This window comes from Erythrolamprus reginae, chromosome 12 (assembly GCF_031021105.1).
Source record: "Erythrolamprus reginae isolate rEryReg1 chromosome 12, rEryReg1.hap1, whole genome shotgun sequence".
NCBI classification, from domain to species: Eukaryota; Metazoa; Chordata; class Lepidosauria; order Squamata; family Dipsadidae; genus Erythrolamprus; species Erythrolamprus reginae.
In genome coordinates, this window is record NC_091961.1 from 7,619,025 (window position 1) to 7,638,374 (window position 19,350).

Below are 19,350 nucleotides of genomic sequence, written 5' to 3' on the forward strand. Positions count from 1 at the left end.
TCTTCACATTGTACAAATATTTTGCCTTTTACATTCTGGCCAATTCTCAACAGTGGCTCTAAGGACTCTTATTGAAGGGGTGAGAAATTGCCAGGCCTTGGAACAATATAATTTCCAACTGATTGTCTCTATGTTTCCACTGTGATTCCATCAAATCTATTCATAGCCTTTTCTCTTTATTTTTTTTAGATGTCATCATCATTGTTGTAACTGTGATATTAGTCTTAATAATCATAGCCATCGTCCTTACTGTTCTCTTCTGCCGTGTTTTAAAGAAGAAGAAAAAAGACAGGTGAAGCTTTTGAATGTTCTCAGCCAAGCTTCTTTTAAGTGTGGGGAGATTGACAGTTTGCTGAGTCCAGGAGTGGGCTCTAACTTACCTTGCAGTTGGTTCGCTTTGTCCCACGCCAAAAATTCTCAAAAATGCCCCCCCCCCACACCAAAAATAAGATGGTGGTGCATGAGCAGTGCCAGAAACTGCACATGGGCAGAAGAAGAAAAAAATCAGAAAAAACATTCCCAAAAAACATTCAAAGAAAGAAAAGAAATTCCAAAAATAAAATGGTAGCATCCATGGACCGGCATCAACAGAACCAGTTCCTTGACATCATTGTGACATCACCAGCTGTTTGCTATTGATTCAGGTGAACCAGGAGGAACCCTCCTTTGGCTGAGTCCCATGAAAACAGCAATGGTGGGGTCTCCCAACTTAATGGGGAGAGTGAACATATTCCGACTTGGAAAAAGCTGTATAAAACTGGATATTGAGTTCAGGAAATCTCTCATTGAAGTTACTAGAAATTGACTAGATTATAGTATGAATTGAATTATAGTATATTTTTATTTATTTATTCATTCAGTCAAGCAAGTAAGGAATTGTAGTTTGTATAAGCATAAAATAAGTAGTAAGTAATGATAATGAAGACAATAGGACAGGGCCGGTAGGCATAATGGTGCACTTATGCACAGCCCTTCAATTATATGTATAAATCAGGTTCTAAGATATCAGCAGTTTTCAGGTAACAAGTTACTTTAATGGGGGGAAGAAAAGAGGAAGGAAGGAAGGGAGGGAGGGAGGGAGGAAGGAAGGAAGGAAAGGAGGGAGGAAGGAAGGAAGGAAGGAAGGAAGGAAGGAATGGAGGGAGGAAGGAAGGAATGGAGGGAGGGAGGAAAGGAGGGAGGGAGGGAGGAAGGAAGGAAGGAAAGGAGGGGGGAGGAAGGAAGGAAGGAAGGAGGGAATGGAGGAAGGGAGGGAGGAAGGAGACAGACAGATAGACAGACAGACATTAAATGTACAGTATTTCCAGTGTTACCTTGACTTTGGTGTTGGGTATAGTTCAGAATCCCATCTCAACTATAATATTCTATTCTTCTATGGCAGCATTCACAAAAGTGCACCTGTGGCCACAAATCCTTCTTTCCCTGGTCCAGATCAGAAGAGGAAACAGCATCTTGGTCCAGTGTCCAATGATCCAGAGGTGAGAGGTCAAATGGGCTGCCTGAGCAGAGTAAAACACTGAAATTTTATAAAATGCTTTATCCATTGGTTTTATAATAGGTTCCCCAGTGACAATTTAAGGAATTGGGGAGCCTGGTTGGGTTTAGAGGCTCTTTACCACCGCCCACCACCCCACACAATGCCTAAAACAAAAAACCAGATGTTGAAACTGTGCTAATTGGAGCTTTTCACACAGATGAAATGCTTGCCTTTTTTATTCGTTATACATAGAGAGAAACATGTTATTGCTTCTATTGCCGTGATCATAAGATAATGTCAATCAACCTGCTATTTTTCAACATGCAACACAATTCTTTGTTGTTTTCAAAAACAAAAATTACACACAATTGCTATAAGTAATGAATTAACCTATTGTTTGCCCAATAAGTTCAATAGAATGTGTTTGTAAATTAAGCAACACAAAATAATTAAGCTTAACCTTACTGGGATGATGTATGTATGGAAGGGCAACTTCAAGGCTTCTAACTGATTTGCTTCAGTATTTGAAGATACTGGCTTTAAAACCAATATACTCAAACAGTCTGACTGTTTCTTCCTTTCAGATAAATTCTTCCAGATTCCTCCTCCCAAATCCATTCCAAGGAAATACACCAGAAGTCCAAGTTGTGAGTAAAGTTCAATGGAACAGTTCTTGCATATGGGTCGAGAGCAGTCTTTAACAAACAAAATACTAGATAGATGGATGGATAGATAGGTAGGTAAGTAGATAGGTAGATAGGTAGATAGGTAGATAGGTAGATAGGTAGATAGGTAGATGATAGGTAGATAGGTAGATAGATAGGTAGGTAGATAGGTAGGTAGGTAGGTAGGTATGTATGTATGTAGTTAGGTAGGTAAGTAGATAGATAGATAGATAGATAGATAGATAGATAGGTAGGTAGGTAGGTAGGTAGGTAAGTAAGTAGATAGATAGATAGATAGATGATAGGTAGGTAGGTAGGTAGGTAAGTAGGTAGGTAAGTAGATAGGTAGGTAGGTAGGTAGGTAGGTAAGTAGATAGATAGATAGATAGATAGATAGATAGATAGATAGATGATAGATAGATAGATAGATAGATAGATGATTGATAGATAGATAGATAGATAGATGATAGATAGATAGATAGATAGATAGATGATAGATAGATAGATAGATAGATAGATAGATAGATAGATAGATAGATAGATAGATAGATGATAGATCACCATTCAGTAGTATGAATGTACATATTATATTGAACCTAGTAAGTTTTATTTCAGATTGGCATGTTGTATGGATCAGAATATTGTAGTTTATCAATCATGGTTTATGGTTTAGTGCAAACTAAGCACTGTGGCTCATACAATATATTATGATTAGAACACGACAGCTATTTGTGAAATGTGAATATAGCTACATGACAAACATGAAGGATTTTAAACAAATGTGAAATTTTTTTATTAATGTCCATTTGGCTGCAACATCCATTGGACTCAATATACTTCCTTATGAGCAAATACTGTATAGAGATAATGTAATTGTACTAGATATGCATATAATATTTTTTTTCAAACTTAGCAACTTTAAGATCTAGAATGTTGCAAATGGAAAACAAATAATCTACACACTTATTAACCTGATTGTTGAAAAATTCATACTAATATTCTGAAATGCAATAAGTAGTTTCTAATTACATTATTATTTCCTTTCTGCATGCTAAATCCCTGTATAGATTAGGCATAATCTCAGTGTTAAAATCCAATTTTTTTTACTACCAGTTCTGTGGGTGTGGCTTGGTGGCCATGACAGGGGAAAGGTATTGCAAAATCTCCATTCCCACCCCACTCCTGGGGAAAGGATATTGCAAAATCCCCATCCCCAACCCATGCCTGTGGGGGAGGATACTGCAAAATCCCAATTCTCTCCCCACTCCTGGGGCCAGCCAAAGGTGGCATTTCCTGTTTCTTCGAACTACTCAAAATTTCTGCTACCAGTTCTCCAGAACCTATTAGTATCTACTGGACTTCACCCTGGATAATCTGCATAATATCCAGTGTTATAGGAACATTATGATTCTATTGTAAGAGAGTTCAACAAAATTAGGGAGTTCACACTCATTCTTCGAAAAAACAATTGATTAAACTGATACTATTTCATTATTAACAGAAAATCCCAGATGAACCATTAAGACACAAATATGAAAATCCCAGAATGGTAAGTTTCTAAATGAAAGGCCATTTGATCTAACAACTTCAGAATACTGGTAGATGTTCCCTCTGATTCTCCTAATTCCCTGACAACCTCCTCACCCTTCTGGGGGGACGAGTGTCATGCATCATTCTATGAAACCTATAGAAAAGTGAGAAATCAAGGAAAATTTTTCACTTTGTGAAAATGCTGGGAATTTTGAGTTCATACAACTGCACGTTTGGTGGAGAATGGGAATAAGAGTTAATTTTTGTTGCAGACAGATGACTCAAATTTTAAGCCCGGCAGGAAATATGATCTCCAATAGATGTGGAAAGAATTTTTAAAATGCATTTTGATTACTGTGTACAAAGGCAACTAAAAAAACCCTTCCAATTTTCTTTCATTCCAGCCCATTGTGAAACCAAACATGCCTCCACCTCCTGTTCCAACAGTAAAATCCATATATCCAGCTATGGTATGTCAGCTTCCTAAACACCATTCTTCCAACATATTTTGTTCCTTAATAGCAGAATACTAGGTGAAGCTTTGTGATAATAACTCCTTTTAGCCAGTGTAAAACTTTCACTTTTCCAAATGAAAAATAAGGCAAAGAACTGCACTAGGAGAAAAACCTCAATTGGTAGGGATTTTTTTTTAATGGATTTAAATCTCCGGGCATTGTGCCTAACCATATTGTAGCTTAAACTGCTTGTTGAATACAACCAGACTTAGTAGGTACTCACTTCTTTCTTCGTAATCTGAGGTGAGTTGGGGAAAAGATCAGAAGCAATGTGAGAAAATATTATTTTACTGAAAGAGTAGTAGATACTTGGAATAAACTTCCAGCAGATGTGGTTGGTAAATCCACAGGAACTGAATTTAAACATGCCTGGGGTAAACATAGATCCATCCTAAGATAAAATACAGGAAATAGTATAAGGGCAGACTAGATGGACCAGGAGGTCTTTTTCTGCCATCAATCTTCTATGTTTCTATGTTTCTAATGCCAAGAAAGACATAAAGCCTTTGGAATGTTGTATATCAAGTCTAGGTCTGATGGTTTTCTAAAGGGAGGTTGAATTGCCACTAATATGTTGAATTGCATTATGGCCTTATTCTTGAATCTCTATCTACCTAGGACAGTTAATCTACAATAGTAACCGTAGGAGAAGACCTACAAGGGGGTCGGGACTTGGGACTCTTATGACAATACAGGGACTCTGAACTGATAATGCGTTTAACTCAACCCTCTAATTTTGCTTTTGCTCTTTTGTACAGTAACGGAGTAATAGTATGCCCACGCAAGCTTTGTCCAAACTCCAGTTTTAATGGGAAACAGTTGGAATATGTTCTGTTGGCTTGTCTCAGTTAGCTATGAAACCTTCGACAACACCAAGCAGAGAATTTTAACAGAGCATGGATGTGTGATAAAGCCAAGGCACAGACTTAGTTAAATAAGTATTATTTACATATAAACAAAATATAAACAATCCAGAATAAGCACGAAGCAAATACAGAATAATAAGCACTGAGCAATTACAAGATTAGCACAAAGCAAAATACAATATAGATAATGTTCTGTCGGGCTCTCTGGTAGACTCCTCCCGAAAATTCACAGGTACAAATTTCAGACACACAGATGTTTGAAAATTCAAAACAATGTTCTTTATAATGAAAATTCACTGAAACCAAGCCCTCTTTTGGTATAGCAAAGAGCACTGGTCTCCAAACAAACTGGTAATTTGTACAAGTCCCTTATCAGTTCTGTGATACTTATCTTGCAGCTGTGAGGTAATTCACAGTCCTTCTTTCACAAAGTGAAACACACTTTGTTCTGGTTTAGTTTCAAAGCGGGGAAAATCAGCACACAAAAGGTCAAAGTCAGTAAAGCAGTCACGAAACACAACAATCAGATAATCCTCCACAAAGGCCAAACCCACAGGCTGCTATTTATAGCAGCCTCACTAATGACCACAGCCCCACCCAACCACAGGTGGCCTCATTTTCTTTGATAATAATCTCTCAGTTGTTGTTGCCTATGCATCGCTCTCCACATGCGTGGCTGTATCATTAACTCTTGTTCTGAATCCAAGGAGGAGCTAGATAATTGATCTCCTTTTGAGCTGTCTGCCACACTCTCCTCTTCCCTGTCACTCATGTCTTCTTGGTCAGAGGAGCCTTCATCAGTAGATTCCACTGGGGGGGCAAAACAGGCCGGCAGCATGTGGATGTCTCCCCCACATCCACAGTCCTTGGGGCAGGAGCTGGGCCAGAGCTAACCACAACAGATAATAAGCACGAAGCTCATACAAGCACGACGCTTAAACATGACTCCCCCTTCTCAGGCAAAAGTAAAGGGAGTGACTGAGCAAAATAATGTGCTTTTATAGCTTCAATGAGGAAGTGACGAAACAGCCTTGAATATTAACTCTTCAAGTACAAGTTAACCCTTTAAGTGCACATTAACTCCTTAAGTAGAAGTTTGGTACAAGTGTACAATATGCAGTTTACAATGGCAATCCCTAACAACCATGTACCCTGTACTAACATGTTCCATTTAAAATACTCCCTTTGTTTAAGAACTTAAGGGCCCCAGAAATACTCACTTTCCAGATATTATCCTTGATAGTTCCTTTTTTCAAAGAAACAACTTCCCATAAGAAAACTGAAGCCATCCAATCTTAGCGCAAAACATGTAACCCTTCATCATAAATTGCCTGACAGTGAATGACACTCTTTATAACCTGCTAAATTGTTTTAAACACATATTCTGAATACATGGAATACTTGTAGATCAGTAAACACATATTCTGAATACATGGAATACTTGTAGATCAGTAATTCAAGAATGGTGCCAGAACATGGGCATAGAAACATAGGAACATAGAAGATTGACGGCAGAAAAAAGACCTCCTGGTCCATCTTGTCTGCCCTTAGGTATTAGATAGAAGCTGGCTCATTTCGTGAAATGTTATATATCACAATAGCATCTGTACTGCTTGATGATCTTCTTTTTTCCAAGACTACATCAAGGGTTAACTGGAGATTTAAAATGGCCTTACAGAATCAGTATTGCAACTGCCAAGTTCTATTCACAATGTCCTGGAGAAAAATGCTTGGGACTCTTTCATTTGGGGAGAAGAGGATAGGTGGGCAATATTAAGAAACAAATTGGTACTTAATCTCTCTATTTTATTCACAAAAGTTCTAAAAATGAGCCTTTATCAGTTCAGTTTTTAAATATGAGCCTCAACTTTCCATGCAAACCTGGTGCAGTCAAGTTGTAAACTAAATAAGCAAGAGTAATTTAATTTAAATATTTATTTGTATCTTATCTAACAATGAATTGTTAGAGTTATATACTACTGAATCAATCAAAGACTCTTGGCTGTTTGCAAAGGGCAGGTTAGCAATAGTATACTCAACATATACTTAATAGCTAGTTAATATTTAACAGAAACAATCTGGCATTTCTCTTATAGACAGAAAGAATGAATCCAAGTCCTTCTTCTCACATTAAGTCTAAACCAGCTCCACCTCAACCTCCAACTCAGGTAAGAGGCAGGTATTCTATGAAAATACAGAAAATGATAAAGATGTTAAAGAGTTATGACTTTAATTGGTAGAGGTAGAAAGTTCTATATATTCTGCTATTTTTATGAAGTTTACCATAAAAGTTTTCTTGATTAGTGTTTGGTGCATATATTGCTACAAAAAAAAATATCTGTTTATTGTTCATCATTATCCCCACAAGCAAAATTCTTCCTTCCTCATCCATAGAAATTTGTTTAGCATCTATTGTTTCTTTTACATAAAGGGCTATTCCTCTCTTGTTTTGTTGTGGTAGGGAAGTGTATAGCTTCCCAATTTTAGGTTATTCCAATACCTTCACATGGTTTCTTTAAAGTGAACTTCTTGTAAACAAATTGTGTCAAATCTTAGTTTCTCTAATTTATTAAGGGTCCTTCCATATTGCTATTTCCTCCCAGTCTCTTTCATCTTTTTTTGCTACATATTCCTCTTTTCTGTAACTTCTTCTTGTCATTTAGTCTCTTCCTTTCCACTTATTCCTGTTCCCTCTTGGGTCCAAAATATTGTTCATAGAATTGTTTTGATTTTTCTATATGTCTTTGCTCCACCCAGGTAACTAATATTCCCTCTGGACCAACCATCTAAAGTTCACTACATTCTTCATTAGTTATCTTATTAGGAATTGACATTTCTCCTTATTTCTCTCATGCTTCTTGGAATCTGTTTTAATATTAACATTTCCTTCCCTTTGTATTTTACAGGTTCATCTTTGTAAAATCTCTGCCTTTATTGCCTTTTTTTTTTTTGTAAATTCCACATGGACCTCTCTAGGAAGTCTGTTTCTCACTGCATATTTAGTATTAACTCTCAATATCTGCAATGATTTTTTCTTTGTCCACCTCTAAGGCATCTGGCAACAACTCTCTGCTAGATTTTCTCCTTTTTCTTCCTTCATGTTCTGGAACCCCAGATAATAACCAGTCCTATCCATTTCCAGTGATATTATTATTCTTTATTTATTTTTGTCCACTAGCGTAAGTCTATTATCCACCTTTTTCATCATTTGTTCCACTTTTTCTTCTACTTTCTGCATGCATTGTTCATTACTTGCCATCATTTGTTGAACATTCTCTAATTTACCCTCCACTATCTCTAATTTGTCTTCTACTTTCCTGATTATTATTATTATTTTTTTAAGTCATCGTGCAGCACTTGAATCAATCCTTTTAATTCTAGCTGTATCGCATTGGCTTTCTCCTGTTGTAACATAGCATCCAGGGTCCTCTGCCCAGAAGGGCTTGAAATTACAGATGATGACACTGAAGACTGAAGACTATGATGATGGTGTTGTCCTAACATTTGGTTATTTTAGAATTTATAATCCACAAAGAGAAGGAAGTGAAATGATCAGTTGAGTCCAGAGTCCTTCGGGATTGGGAGGCATAGAAGCCAAATTAAATAAATATATTTAAATAAATCAGTTATAATTTGAGATTTTAAAAAGTAAAAAAAGAGAAAAAAACAGAGAGAGGACAAAGAACGAAAACAAATACAAAAATGGCTTATAATCCAAAAAAGTATCATTTTTTTACTCCCATCCTTCTTATTGCATTCTTCAGATTCTTCAGACCCTAATCCTTCCTTATTCAACAAAAGGGGATAATATATTGATAAATTGTAATCCAGCTTGCCCTGCCAAACTCCAATAGTTTTAATATTTACTCAGAGAAAGTTCACACAGCAAAAGAAAAAGGAATGAGTTAAAAATAACGAAGCCTTTTGCTGTGTATATTTCCCTTTGAATTTCAAGAATTACATTATTTAAAAATAACAAGCCTCAGTATTCCACACTGTATCTCAGTTATCCAGCTATCTCAGTTAATTCATCTTATCGCATCAGAATTGTTTTCTGGCAGTGTTTTCTTATCTTCTGTCCAAGGTTATGCATTGTGCGACTTGACAGCTTCCAGCTTACTTCCCTCTTCTGCCAGTAGATGGCACTGTGGCTCTGCAATCCTCTCCCTTTCTTTCTCTCCCTCCCTCTCTCTTTGTCTCTAAATTCCATAAAAATGATAATAATAAATAAGTAAAACAAGTCTGTATATATAAATATTGTAGTCTTCAAGGTTTCAGTACTATCTACTAGTGTATTTGAGGTACACAACCCAGTTTTTAATTACAAAATATTCTCTAAGCAGTTTTTTTAAAAGCTCACCATCTTAACTTCCTGTTCCAAGATGATGCTAAAGCTGTCCTCACCACTTCCCAGGAGAGGTGGAGAAAAACCACAATTCCACATCCTCTTTTAGGTCCTAGTTTCACAGGTTATTCTCAAGGAAGTCTCTTCTCTCTTTCAGTTCTAAAAATTTAAAAAATTGAAAAACTCTCACGCAGCTACATCACACTAACAGTCAATGCTGCCTTCTGGTGGCTGCCCTAGCTTTTGTCCAGCACACAGTGGCCATCTATTCCTCTTCGTCAGGTTTGAAAGCCTTCTCAAATGTCCGCTGAGATCCTTTGGCACTGCACCCAGCGCGCCAAGGATCACTGGGACCACTTTCACTGGCTTATGCCAGAGTCGTTGCAGCTCGATTTTTAGATCTTCGTATTTCACTAATTTCTCTAGCTGCTTCTCCTCAATTCTGCTGTCTCCTGGGATTGCAATGTCGATGATCCATACTTTCTTTTTCTCCACAATCAGGATGTCTGGTGTGTTATGCTTCAGAATTTGGTCAGTCTGAAGTCGGAAGTCCCACAGTAGTTTTGCTTGCTCATTTTCGACCACTTTTTCGGGCTTATGGTCCCACCAGTTCTTTGCCACTGGTAAATGGTAGTTCCGGCACATGTTCCAGTGGATCATCTGTGCCACAGCATCATGTCTATGCTTGTAGTCAGTCTGTGCGATCTTTTTGCAGCAGCTGAGTATGTGATCGATTGTTTCATCTGTTTCTTTACAGAGTCGGAACTTTGGATCATCTGTTGATTTTTCAATTCTGGCTTTGACAGCATTTGTTCTAATGGCCTGTTCTTGTGCCACCAGTATTAGTCCTTCTGTCTCCTTTTTGAGTGTTCCACTTGTAAGCCATGACCAGGTCTTTTCTTTATCCACTTTGCCTTCAATCTGCTCCAAGAACCGGCCATGCAATGCTTTGTTCCGCCAACTGTCCATACGAAATTGAGTTACATCATCATCATCATCATCATCATCATCATCATCATCATTATTATTATTATTATTATTATTATTATTACTATTTTGAAGGTAAAATAACTGGCTGGTTAATATTTAACAGAAGTAATCTGGCATTTCTCTTACAGACAAAAAGAATGAACCCAGCTCCCTCGCACCTTAAGTCTAAACCAGCTCCTCCTCCCCCTCCACCTCAGGTAAGAGGCAGGTATTCTATGTTTTCTGCCAGGCTTCTCGACACGAGCCCCCAATTAAGTTCAAATTCAGACACACACAGTTGTAAAGTCAATAACACTGTTTTATCAAAAGGAAAATATGAATCAAACACACTTTTAGTCAATCAAAGTGCTCTGCTTTAAAGCAACAGCCTTGAATGCTGTGAAGAACAATAAACAAACACAAAGCAGATACAAGGCAGCTGTAAAGATGTCACAGCCACACACCCTTCAAGAGTTCTCAAGTCACAAACTTAACTATGATTTAGTTCAAGAGTCCTGGAAACAGTTCAAAGAGTCCTTGTAGATTCCTGATGCAAAACACACTTCTCTCCTTCACTGAACTGATAAACTTCCATGCCCAGATGCAAGAACTCTGGCTATACAGCAGCCCCATTAGCCTAATTACCCCCAGCTACAGGTGATCTCCCTTATTTCTTATAGTATTTCCGCAGTTGCTCTTTCCTTGACATTGCCCTGCGTCTGCGCACATCTATGAATGTCTCCCCTTCTGAATCCAATGATGATAATGATGATGAATCACTTACGGGGCGACTGTCTATTGAGCTGCCTGTAATTCCCTCCTCTGTGGATCCCACCTCACTTTCACTATCTCCTACAGACGCTTCGCTGTCGGAAGCAGTCAGCAGTAAAATTGGCCTCTGATAATGGGAGGATTCACCCACATCAACCCCCACAGTCCTTGGAGCAGGAGCTGGCTCAGAGCCAACCACAACACTATGAAAATACAAAAAAATGATAAAGATGTTAAAGAGTTATGACTTTTTAACTGGTAGAGGTAGAAAGATCGAGAGGGTATACTTTGTTCTCATGTGACAAGATTACATTTGGGTAGAAAAGCACCATTATTGGAAATGGCAACATCTGATCTTTGATACATGATGGATCATTGATAAGAATGGTACAAAGGGAATTGTGTCATCTAAGTTAACATTTCCAATATCAAACAATTCATTTTAGAGAAACTGCCTTTCTGGGATAAAGAAGTTATCTGTGGACAAATGGAAGTAGAAACACTAGTTCTTTGTTCGGCTGTTAATTCCTAAAATAAAACACCCTGGAGACTGTTCTGCCAGGCTCTCTGATAGGAGCCTCCCGAAAATTCAAAAGTACAAATTTCAGACATACACACATTTGAAAATTCAAAACAATGTTCTTTATCACAAAAGTCAAAATAAACTAAGCATCTTTTTGTATTGCAAAGAGCACTCTTCCCAAAACAACCGGATAGTCTGTACAATTTCCCTTAAGCAGTCATTAAGTACTTAGCCAGCAGCTGTGGAGAAACTTCACACCCCTTCTTCTTCCAACGAAGTGAGACACACACACACGTTGCTCTGCTTTGGTTTCAAAGGCATGAAAAAGCAACAAAGTCTAGCACACAAGATTCCTGACGAAACTGCAACAGGTATTCTTCCACAATGGCCAAACCCACATGCTGCTATTTATAGCAGCAGCCCTAATTACTGGAGCCCCACCAAAACACAGGTGGCCTCCCTTATTTCCTGTAATATGTTCTTACTTGGTCTCTTCTACACATAATTCTGCGCTTGCGTGGGTCCAAAATGTCATCATCTGAAGCAATAGAAGTTAAGGAAGATTGACTGCCTGGGCTGTGTGCCAAGCCCTCCTCTGCTGAGTCACTCCCACCTTCTTCTTCGTCTGAGGAAACTAAACTCTGACTTGATTCTGTCGGCAATAACACAGGCCTGTGACATGTTTCCCCTGCGCCCACCTCCCCATTCCCTGGGGCAGGAGCAGGGCCAGAGCCAACCACAACAGAGACTTGGATGGATGGGTGTATATTGACCCCGTTGGGTATAAATTCTCCAGTGATTTCCCCCCCAAAAAAGCATGGTCATCAACTTGATCATTCCGAAGCTATCATAAACAATAAACATATAGTATATTTTTTTCAGAAAAAAAAATCAAAACAACAAAAGCAAAGTTTATTTTGTATGGGGAAAAGTTATATTCTTTACCTATTTATTCTGGCACAGTGATTCAGTGGTTAAGATGCTGGGCTTAATGGCTGGAAAGTTGGCAGCCCAGATTTGAGATTGAAGTGCCATGTGGAGGGGTGAGATCTTGTCCTTGCCCAGATCTGCCAACCTAGCAATTTAAAATTCAGTTTAGAGAAGGACTAATGACTTAAAATCAATTTATAATGCTTTGCTTTCAGTCATTTGATTTCAATATTTGTTTGCTACTGTTTACAGGTGCTGAAACCCACTAAATAATCTCAGGGCATGAATCGAAACAAGAATCAAGAATAATACCGATTATCTGACTTCAAAGAAGAACTTTGGCATTCCTGCAAAGGACAACTAAATGACGACTTCCTTCCACAAGTCTAACGCTTCCTCTGCAGTGGGGAAGTTCTTTTTAACTTTGGTGACAGCATCGCCTGTAGTAAGAATGGGAATTGATAGGAATATCTTCAGTGTTTTTCCATTATATCCTTGGATATCAAATGAGGAGATAGTAGCAGAGCTGGGGTGATTTTGTGAATTGTGAACTGAGCCAAAAGATGCATAGAAACAAACGATGCCTCCATCGGAGTTTTAAACACCCATCCTTGCCAACTGTGAACAAAATCAAAACTAAAGAAAATATTCTTGTTGCTTGATGCAAGTGAAAACAGAAACTGTCCTGCCTGCTGAATTAATCACTTTACTCTCTTGGAATATAAAATGATTGATTCTTGCATGATGCCACCAGGTTCTTTGACATAAGCGAAGGCTGATCGCTTTGAACCCTTTCTCTACCTGTGCAAACAAAGGAGGAGAGATGAGACTTTAGAACCCCAGTGTCTATTGTTTATTGCTCAAGGACTTTCCAAGGTACAATTGTATTAGCTGTGCCAACTTTTTTCACCAGACTCTGCTCCTATTCCCTAAGGCTACATGTGACCTTTGGTTTAATTTCAAAACCAATTGGCAAGTGGCCCTTTCAGACTTCCAGTTGAGATACTTCATCTTTTCAGGGTGTTGCTTGAGAGAAAAGGAAAATACAAGTGAAAGAAGTAGAATTCCTGGTGCCTTTTGCCTCTGGTCAGCCTTGACCGGGTTTACCTAGGACATTTGAGTGGGCAAGATAGAGGCTCTCCCCTTTTTACATAAATGCATTTAAAAAGGCAGGGCATTGAGGACGTGGCTGCAGCTTTCATCTTGACTTTTTTATTCCTCTCCCCATGGATACCCCTGAGTCAGCGGTGGGCAAGAACCAGAACACTTAATTGCACTCGCCGCGGCGGCTCGTAAGTTCTTGCAGGACCAGCACGATTTTGCTGTTGCACCTGTGGTGGTAGCAAAATTGGTGCCCGTGTTTCGGTGAGGTTTTATTTGAGGATCCGTGCACGGTTTTGCTACCTCCACAGGTGCAGCAGAAAAATCGCGCTGGTCCCACAAGAATTTATGAGCCATGGCAGCAAGTGCAATTTAGTGTTCCAGCTCGTGGTCCACTGCTGCCCTGAGTATAACTCTAAAGCAGTGTTTTTCAACCAGTGTGCCATGGCACACTAATGTGCCACAAGACATGGTCAGGTGTGCCGCAAAGAAGGAAGCTCAGGTTCCGGTCTCGCAACTTTTTGATGAGAGAGAGAGAGAAAGCAAGAGAGAGAGAAAAAGAGAGAAAGAAAGCAAGAGAGAGAGAAAGCAAGAGAGAGAGAGAGAGAAAGAGAGAGAAAGAAAGCAAGAGAGAGAGAGAAAGAGAAAGAAAGCAAGAGAGAGGGAAAGAGAGTAAGAAAGCAAGAGAGAAAGCAAGAGAGAGAGAGAGAGAAAGAAAGCAAGAGAGAGAGAGAGAAAAGGAGAGGGAGATGGAGAGAGAAAGAAATGAGCAAAAAGTGGAGGAAAAAAAGAGAAATGAGAAAATGATTGAGACAGAGAATGAGAGGAAAGAGAGAGAAACAAAAGAGAGAGAGAAGTGACTTGATTTAAAGCATGTGATAAAAAGCAACCAAAGAATAAGAGAGAGAAAACCCCCAGCCCTCACCTGTTTTTGGAAATGGTTCAAGAGTGTGTACATACACACACACACACAAGGGGGGAGGAGAGGGTTTTAGGGTGTCATTTTGTGTCATTTTGGTTGGTGGTGTGCCCCAGGATTTTGTAAATGTAAAAAAATGTGCCGCGGCTCAAAAAAGGTTGAAAATCACTGCTCTAAAGGACCAGTTGTAAACTTTAATAGGTTTTCATGGTATCAAAAGCTTTTTCTACTGATTCTTGCAGATCAAACTTCTGCAAGGGAAAGAGTAATGAACCATCTGCAGGAAAAGAACCAGCCAAGGACCCAATAGTTAAACATTGAGTCACACATATTCTTGAGTATTTAAAAAGAAAGGGACGTTTTTTAAAAATTCAATAAAAATAATAAAAATAAAAGGAAAGGGAGAGAGACAGACATGAAGAGCTGATAACTTTAAATGGTAGAAGGAATACATTATTAGCATTTGAATTATTATTATTATTATTTATTATTTATTGGATTTGTATGCCGCCCCTCTCTGCAGACTCGGGGCAGCTAACAACAATGATAAAAAACAACATGTAACAATCCAATTTAATAAAACAATTAAAAACCCTTATTATAAAAACCAAACATACACACAAACATACCATACATAACTTGTAATGGCCTAGGGGAAGGAATATCCTAACTAGGCTGAGATTTCTAGGCTGAGATTTCATTTTAAGAACTTTCTTTTTGTGACATTACAATTAAAAAAAACATTTAAATTCTTAGACCTTCCAAGGACAACATTTTCATTAAGCAGCCAAATAGTTCATGGGTTAAAATGATGGGAAAGGTTAGGAGACAGTATTACACAAAGCAATACAATGTTGTTGTTGTTTTTAAAATGTGTTACTGTTTGAAAAGGTCAGTTGTGAGACTAAGGGAGATATCGGGATGGTGCAATAGGAGTTGAAAGATGTAGTATGATTTGGGGAGGGAAAAAAAAGGTCAAGGAACAGAACCAAAAGTATATAATTTTGTTGATTTTTTCAAGGTCGGGGTATTTTTAGTTATGTTTTAAGTAAGGCCACTTCTGTAATACTCCATATCTAAAATTCTTTCTGAGTTTGTACGTTTTTGAATAACTGATCCTCTCTGTGATTTTCCATTGTATTTTTGTGTGGAAGAGGAAGTGACATGGTTTGCTGTTTTCACTCCATTCATGTTTCTTCCCCTTTCTTTATTTTGCACATGAAAAAAATATTGCAAAAAAAAGAAGAAGCAAACTTGATACACTTGTCCACATGATTTTATATGTTGTTTTGCCTATTGCAAGAAACACCTAGAATGGGAAGAAAGATGTTTATGTTTATGTTTACGTTTGTCTATGTTTATTGGATTTGTATGCTGCCCCTCTCCGTAGACTCGGGGCGGCTAACAACAATAATAAAAACAGCATATAAATCCAATACTACAACAACTAAAAAAAACCCTTATTTTAAAACCAATCATACCTACAAGCAAACATACCATGCATAAATTGTAGAGGCCTAGGGGGAAAGAGTATCTCAGTTCTCCTATGCCTGACGGCAGAGGTGGGTTTTAAGGAGCTTACGAAAGGCGAGGAGGGTGGGGGCAATTCTAATCTCCGGGGGGAGTTGGTTCCAGAGGGCCGGGGTCGCCACAGAGAAGGCTCTTCCCCTGGGCCCCGCCTTATGATGCACCTTCTTGGGGTACCACAAGGCTACTGTTTTGCAGTGGTTTTTACTGTCTATTTTGCTCAACAAAGGCATCAATGAAACTGAGGCAACCGGTATATGTTTAGGAAATGTCAGTTGAATTGAAATTTGGGAGGAATGACATGGAAAGCTGCCTTGACTGCTGCAGCTGCTGACTTACACTTCTCAGTATGTTTACAGGATATTTAACACACTACAAAGAAGCAGAAACTGAGAAAAATAATGTCAGCTAAATGAATCAAAGACTGAGGGCATGTATTTCTCAGTCTAAGTTGGATATACCTTGTAGGTATAGACGACATTACTAGGATACCATAAACCTGTGATTTGGATTTTCAGCTTGAAGTCAATTGGGACAACTTTGCAACCTAAATACCAGAACAGGTCTTCTAGTCCAAATGATCAGACAAGAAACCCTATACTGTTCATGACAAATTGTTGTGCAATCTCTTATTAAAAACTTCCACTGTTGGAGCACCCACAACTTGCTGTCAGGAAATTAATCCTTAGTTCTAGATTATATCTCTCTTGAATCAGTTTCCATCCATTGCCACTTGCCCTGCTTTCAGCTGCTTTGGAGAATAAATCGATTCCCTCTTCTTCGTGGCTGTTTGGAATACTGGAATACTTCGTGGCTGTTTGGAATATTTTGGAATACTGATGTTATTTCACTCCTAGTCCTTCTTTTCATGATTTCTGAATCAGATTCTGAGAGTCAAGAAAAACTGAACTGTTCAATTGAATCAGGCACTTGCAAAATGATCTGGAAATGTAAAAATATTTTGCATATACTGTATATATATATTGCAAAAGTAGCCTTTGTCCATTAATTCCGAAAAAAATTAATTGATTTTCTGAATTGAATTGAAATTAGATTTCAAGGTCCTTCAGGTCTGACTAAGCATCTCATGTTCTGTCAAAAAAAGTTATGTCATCTTCAGAAAGACAGTCAAATACAGTTACAACTAGTTTTCTAAGTTGGATCCTTCAAAGTAGTCAGATAGATGTGATAATCTTATCAGCACAACAATTGATCAAGATTCAACACTGCATGGAGAGGCAAGCACTTGGCATGAAAGCTAATATTGTCTGATGAACAAAAGAAACACATGGATATTTGTAAAATGGATGGGACATTGTTCTCCACTGCAGAAATAGCCCAGTTTGAAGCCTGGAGATCACCATAAAATGTGGTTTATCTGTACTGTATTGTACCTGTTCAATCACTTCTCTTCGGGTGGCATTATCTTATTCTTGAGGAGGTGTGGGCAGGCTTTTCAAGTCTCAAATGTTTTTTTTTAAAGAAGATGAATGGGAATTATCCAAGCTTGCAAAGTCTTTTTACATGTTCTTATATATGAATGCCAAAACTTTGCGTGCTCTCAGCTGAAATCTTGTATTATTTCACTTGTAGAACACTGACATCTTGTGGATCTTGGCACAAATCTAGGACTTTGTCTATTTTAATAAAGTGTATTGCTTTTTAATTTTAGGTTTCCATATATGCATAAATTACATGTAGGAAACTTCAAGTTCAATTTGAGAGTCAGGTATAAATAGAGAATATTTATTTCTGTTAAAAGCGAGGGAGCATATATACTGTCTGGGTGACAGTTATCACCAACCCTCCCTTTTCTATGTCAAAATTTAGCAAGGTGATTGCTAGATCAGAAGAGGAAGAGGTGTTTGAATTGGCTTGAATTTAAATGCAGGATGGTCTTAAATTTACAATGTCAACTGAGACCAACATTTCCGTCACTGAGTGATATGGTCGTAAAACAAGGATGTACAAGAAGTGCTGGCTGGGAAGGGAATTCTGAAGATATCGTAACTCCCCCCCATTCAGAAACACTGCAGTTTCAAATTGCTGAAAGAATAATTGTAAATCGAGAAGTAGGATTCTGATTCTGTTCTTGACCTCTGCGATTCCCCTAGAGTTTTTTCTCCAGGGATCTAAGACTGTTAGAAGCAAATGGCAAATTGCTAGTCTGGTCAAACTCTCAAGTGTTGAGAGTTTGACTATTGTTCCATTGAAATCTGACTTGCAATTTCTCAACTGTTTGACCATTGTAAATAAAGGCATTCTTCCTTTCGGAATTCTTGTGGGTTTCTCTCAAACTTGCCTCTCTTTTTTTCCAACTTATTTTATTGTTGTTATTGGCAGTGGGGATTTCTCTTAATCTTTCTCTTACAATTTGGAAAACTCAAGGAATTCTTTCTTTGAGATCTCTGCTAGAAATTAATGGAAACGTGGAAAGCAAACAGAGGCTGCAAAGTCAACCTGTGCAATCATTATTTTTTCCTTTGTACAAACACTTCTATGTCTAGTTAAATTGTGATTTAAAATATGATGTCATTATTATGTAAAATATAATATTTGTAACAATACCTCTATTTAAAAGGTTCCTATCTAAAACGTTGCTTATAAAAATAAATATGACCATGTCTTTCTTTTTAAGATGCAAATGTTTGTAATCTGTCCCCTTTGGTGGGTTTAGGACCCTCTAGGACTAACAAGAACCAGGCCAGCCTGGAACCAGAGTCTCCAAGGTTCATCTTAGTTACAGGGGAAGTTCATGTTTCCCTAAGTGCCTCAACTGTTACAACTCTTTTTATTTTGGCTCTCCAACACCTTGTCAATTTCAATGCTATATTTCCTTCCTACTGAAACAATGCATTTATTAGTTCTCTAGTAAAAAGTTGTTAGAAAGAGGTCAACTCCTGGATACAACTTTGCAGTTTTCATGGAGCAGTCCAGAAGTGATATTTTCCTGGACTACTACTACTACCTGTACTACTATTACTATTACTATTACTACTACTACCGCATGAATCCCAGCGACCGGTCAGGTCCCACAGAGTTGGCCTTCTCCGGGTCCCGTCGACTAAACAATGTCATCTGGCGGGACCCAGGGGAAGAGCCTTCTCTGTGGCGGCTCCGACCCTCTGGAATCAGCTCCCTCCAGAGATCAGAACTGCCCCTACCCTCGTTGCCTTTTGTAAACTCCTCAAAACCCACCTCTGTCGTCAAGT

The 19,350-nt window shown here is 38.3% G+C and overlaps 1 protein-coding gene across 1 annotated transcript in view; it reads left to right on the plus strand.

Annotated features, from left to right (window-relative positions):
• Positions 1 to 18,775, plus strand: part of LOC139174775 (zinc metalloproteinase-disintegrin-like ohanin) — a 91,045-nt gene extending 72,270 nt beyond the window's left edge. Inside the window, exons 19-26 of the mRNA XM_070765324.1 lie at positions 190 to 292; positions 1,382 to 1,478; positions 2,062 to 2,124; positions 3,644 to 3,691; positions 4,077 to 4,142; positions 7,150 to 7,221; positions 10,517 to 10,585; positions 12,844 to 18,775. Of these exons, the coding sequence (XP_070621425.1) occupies positions 190 to 292; positions 1,382 to 1,478; positions 2,062 to 2,124; positions 3,644 to 3,691; positions 4,077 to 4,142; positions 7,150 to 7,221; positions 10,517 to 10,585; positions 12,844 to 12,864 (539 nt within the window). The 3' untranslated portion in view covers positions 12,865 to 18,775. The remainder of the gene's footprint in view (positions 1 to 189; positions 293 to 1,381; positions 1,479 to 2,061; positions 2,125 to 3,643; positions 3,692 to 4,076; positions 4,143 to 7,149; positions 7,222 to 10,516; positions 10,586 to 12,843) is intronic.
• Positions 18,776 to 19,350: the final 575 nt, after the last annotated feature.